Source organism: Silene latifolia, chromosome 3 (genome assembly GCF_048544455.1).
Source record: "Silene latifolia isolate original U9 population chromosome 3, ASM4854445v1, whole genome shotgun sequence".
NCBI classification, from domain to species: domain Eukaryota; kingdom Viridiplantae; phylum Streptophyta; class Magnoliopsida; order Caryophyllales; family Caryophyllaceae; genus Silene; species Silene latifolia.
The window spans coordinates 84972700-84977437 of NC_133528.1; the positions used below are offsets into that span (position 1 = coordinate 84972700).

At 41.8% G+C, this 4738-nt stretch overlaps 1 protein-coding gene across 1 annotated transcript; it reads left to right on the forward strand.

Moving 5' to 3' along the window:
* The first annotated feature begins 1268 nt into the window (after positions 1 to 1268).
* On the forward strand, positions 1269 to 3292 carry LOC141649285 (uncharacterized). The gene is made up of 3 exons (XM_074457979.1): positions 1269 to 1800; positions 1924 to 2384; positions 2576 to 3292. Exons 1-3 carry the CDS (start codon positions 1269 to 1271, stop codon positions 3290 to 3292), a joined length of 1710 nt encoding a protein of 569 aa, XP_074314080.1.
* Positions 3293 to 4738: the final 1446 nt, after the last annotated feature.

Sequence of the window (4738 nt, forward strand, 5' to 3'; positions counted from 1 at the left end):
ACACTAAAGATTGATAAGAAGAACATGATAATCTAATTAGTATAATGGGGTATTTATAATGGGGACTAGGTGCACAAATTAGGGTTACTAAGGGCTTAAATGACGATTAAGTCCTTAAGAAAAGTTGAGGAAATGCTCCTCTCGAAGAAAGATGCGAGTCTCCTTTTTGCTAGTCTTTCGAAAATATGCGCATCCCGAGTAGAACATGAAGAAGCCGGGTTGTACTGGAAAACAATCTGAGCGTCCAAAAGGTCGGGACGAGCGGATTGTGCAAGCGGTGGACGAGCGGCCGGGCAGGTGGGACGCTCGGATTGTGGAGCTCTTGGACGAGCGGCCAGGCAGGTGGGACGCTCGGATTGTGACTCTTGGACGAGCGGATTCCAGTCCAGTGAGCTTTTTCTTTTTTCCTTCTTCCAACAATCCTCCGGGATCTTGTTGGAGATGCAAGGATCTTCTTCATCATTGCCCATCTACTACATTATTTACAAAGGCCTTCTAGTCTTGTCTTCACTTTGATGCTTGGTCATTAGATTCGACCAATTTAGCTCTATTTTGCCATGAAAATGCAAGGTATGCACTCCTCTCTTACCAAGGGAATAAAACCTCAAAGAATATGCAAAACAAAGGACTAAAGATAGTAAATGACCCAAATATGCACTAAAAAGAATAGGAACGAGGCTAATTCGGGGACTAAATATGCTCAAATATTGGTCACATCACTAGCTTTACAGGAAGGCGGGCATATAAATCTCGAAGGACGGCCGCGAAAAGGGAGCAGCCAACAGAGGAAACAAATGGAGTGAAAAAAAAAGCCGTGCTTCCAAAAAAAAGTAGGCAGCTCACGCTATTTAACCTGGCCATTTATAAATTGGTTACCAACATACGCAAAATAAATATTAACAAATTTTCATTATACAGAGGTGCCTGATGCTGTTGGTGGAAAGCCTGTGCCATTAGAAGCTTCGTTATTAAAGGCACCAACTTACTGTGCAGATTGTGGGGCTAAGAAATTTGAATATGAGGCAAAAGGACTATGTTGCTCTAGCGGAGAGATTAAATTGGCTGTTAATGAATATCCAGAAGAGCTTGTGCGCGTGTATACTGCAAGAGATGAAGATGCGTTGCATTTCCAAACCTATTCCAGGGCGTATAACAGCCTTTTTGCTTTCAGCTCTTTAGGGGGCACTTTTGAGAAAGAAAAGAAAAAATAAATATTCGTTTTCAAGGCACAGGGACAGGTTTATCATTACTTGCCTGATTTAATACCTATGGATAGCATTCCAAGATATTTACAACTATACTTCTATGATGGTCAGCATGAAAAGGAAAACAGATTAGAGGTGTTCCCTAATTTAAATGAACAGATCATCACTTCACTCATGGGCCTCATGGATGATAATCCCTATGGGAAGTTTTTCCGATCATTGAAAGAGATAGAGGTGACTGAGAATACGAAAATAGTTTTAAGCACTGATCCAGCCACTGATCAACGTGTATATAATGCGCCAACATCTGACGAGGTGGCTGTTGTTTGGTCGGATAATACAGCTATGCAAGGGAATAAAGGTCCTCATATAATTGCATATGGAAGGGGAGCAAACAACCATAGAATCAGGCATTTCTATGGCTGCTACGATCCTCTACAGTATCCTTTACTTTTGCCAAAAGATGATAGTGGCTGGCATCAGGGATTGAAGAAAATTTCAAGCCCAACCTTTAAAAGCCACTTAAATTCTACATTTCCAATGTCTGGATTTTCAGATGGAAGGGCCGAATCCCTTGTAGAAGCAGAGGTTGCAAGTAAGTAGATCTGTTACTGCACTTTGTAAACCGAAGTTGTGGAATTTCGTAGAGATGTAGAACACCTTTGACATTGTAATTTAGGTGTTCTAATTTACAAACTTTAAACATCAAATATGTCAGATGCTGCAAGGAGGCATACAAAGGCAGATAAGCGTATATCTTGCAGGGAATATTACGCATACAAGTTCCAGATAAGACATGGTAATCTTCTGATTAGAGGCGGGAGGCTATTTCAGCAGTTCATTGTAGACATGTATGTGAAGATTGAGAATACAAGGTTGGACATCTTGCGCTTGAATCAAGAGGCTATTCGGGCAGACCTGTATCAAGGAATTTTAGATACACTAGAGCTTGGCGAAATCAGTGCATGTAATGTAGGAAAGAGGATCGTACTACCACCCTCCTTTCTAGGAGGTCCTAGGGATATGAGGAGGAGGTATTTAAATGCAATGGCGCTTGTGCAGAAATATGGTAAACCGGATCTATTCCTAACCATAACGTGCAATCCAAACTGGCCTGAAATCAAAGTGGAGCTGGCGCCTGGAGGACTATCCCAAAATAGGCCTAATGTTGTCGCCAGGGTATTTCATGCTAAGCTTACTAGGCTTAGGAAGCTGATTCGGGAAAAAAAATATTTGGGGAAGTTGCTGCAATGATTAATGTCGTGGAATTTCAAAAGCGCGGCTTACCACATGCATATTTCCTGATCATCCTGAAATCTGGATACAAGATCACATCCCCAGAGAATTTTGATAAATATGTTTCTGCATAGATTCCTACAAATGATAACCCACGCCTAAAAGTTGCTGTATTAAGACACATGATGCATGGGCCATGTGGTGATGACTTCCCCAAGAATGTGTGTATGAAAATCAAGGATGGGAAGCGGATTTGTGAAAAAAAATATCCCAAGAGCTTTAGGGACTTCACAACAAATGGAAAAGACTCATATCCATTGTATAAGCGCAAGAACACAGGTGAAACTGTGTTGGTTAGGAAAGCTAACATGGATAACAGATCTGTCGTTCCTTACAATCCTTATTTGTTGGTGATGTTTGACTGCCACTTGAATGTAGAAGTCTGCTCTACTATTAATGCAGTCAAATATTTGTATAAATACGTAAATAAAGGTCATGATCGTATTTTGTTCAACGTCACAAATAGCACTGCCTCTATGTTAGTGGACAAAATAGAAAAGTACCAGTCGGGTAGGTGGGTGTCACCCCCAGAGGCAGCATGGAGAATTTTTGGATTCAACCTCTTTGATACATACCCGCCTGTGCAGCCTTTTCCAGTGCACATACCTAATGGCCAAACTGTTCGCTTTTCAGAAAATGAGGTTCTAGCAAACGTGGTGGCTAATGGGGAAAGAACAAAAACCATGCTTACAGAATTTTTTCGAACAAATATGGGGCTACAGGAAGGGCAAAAGTATTTGTATAGTGAATTTCCACAGCATTTTGTATGGAATGATCAGAAAAAATTCTAGAAACCCAGGGATCGCGGTGTTGTGATTGGACGAGTAGCACACGCTTCTCCTGGAGAGGGGGAGCGATATTACTTGAGGTTGCTGTTAGCACATGTTAGAGGGCCTCAGTCTTTTGAAGATTTAAAAACAGTCAACGGAGTTTGATGTGTGTCGTTTCAAGAAGCTGCGTTAAAGAGGGGAGTGCTGGAGCAAGATAATATAGCAGATATGTGTATGGATGAGGCTGTCCAGGTAGAAATGCCAAATGCTCTGAGAAGGTTATTTGCAACTATTCTAATTTTCAGCTGTCCAAACAACCCTACCGAGTTTTGGTCAAAATATTATCAATCACTTTCTAAGGATTATAAACGGCAGTTTCCTTACGAGCCTACCAAAATATTGCAGGAAACTGCAGCTAAGGTTGAGCAATTTTTGGAGGGCATGGGGAAAACTGTAATACTACGGTTTTATGAGTCTCTGGGTACTCTATCGAGTGGGCCTTACTCTGTTGAGTAAGAGTGTTTTGTTTTACGAAACAGTATTCTGTCTGTAGGGTACTCGATCGAGTAGCCTTGGCACTCGATCGAGTAAGGGGCACTCGATCGAGTACATTACTTACTCGATCGAGTAAGTCGGTTAGCGGGTTATGTTTTGTCGGGTTTTGTTAATAATGCGGATTAGTATATATATTATGTCGTCATCATTCCTAAACACTTTTATAAACCTAATACACTCAAAAAGGAGATTCAAACTACGTTGTTCTCTTCATCCGCATTATTGGCAAATCCCGGAGCTTGAGAGGTCGGATTTCATTGTTCTTTGTGTCTTTGTGGACCTTGCGTCAAGGGTAAGTCCTACATACCAATTTTATAGCGTTTGGTTGACTTTGTTTAAACCCTAAATTTGGGAATTGGGGGTTTTTATGATTTGTTGTGTTAGTAGTGACTGTATGATTATGTGATTAGGAGGAGGATTCGTAGAAGAAAGGTTTTGAGACAGCTGCTAGATCGTCTCTTTGTGTGTCTTTGCATTCGGTAGGGTTTCCCTACTCAGTATTAGTTACATGATATGTGTGGTGATTATGCTGTAGTTAGTGATTGTTGATTGATTCAGACGGTTGTGATTATATCTTGTTGATTGATTCAGACGGTTGTTGATTTGGTGTTATGGTTACTGTTTATCTGTCTTTGTTCTTTGGGGCGTGTCCCTGGCTGAGTGGAGTCACTTGCGGGAGTGGCTTCACGCCCATGATTCGCCTTCTGTGGAACCCGCCACAGAAGGGATGTGCACATTAATGGACTTGGGTTTATCGCTCGATGGAGATGAGCGGGGATTTGGTGGGTACGGCTGCGGTCCCCCGCTGGCGGTGTGGAGTATCTGTTGCGATGGGTACTCTGGCAGGGCTACACACTTTAGTGTGTAGTCAGTTACGTGGAGATTGATTATGGAGACCGGGGTTTGATGTGA

Excerpts from the sequence above, each read along its gene's own strand:
- LOC141649285 (XM_074457979.1), top strand. The coding sequence starts at position 1,269 with ATGGATAGCATTCCAAGATATTTACAACTATACTTCTATGATGGTCAG. Across the intron at positions 1,801-1,923 it reads TGTAGAAGCAGAGGTTGCAA|ATGCTGCAAGGAGGCATACA; the intron begins GTAAGTAGATCT and ends CAAATATGTCAG. Across the intron at positions 2,385-2,575 it reads GGCCTAATGTTGTCGCCAGG|ATTCCTACAAATGATAACCC; the intron begins GTATTTCATGCT and ends GTTTCTGCATAG.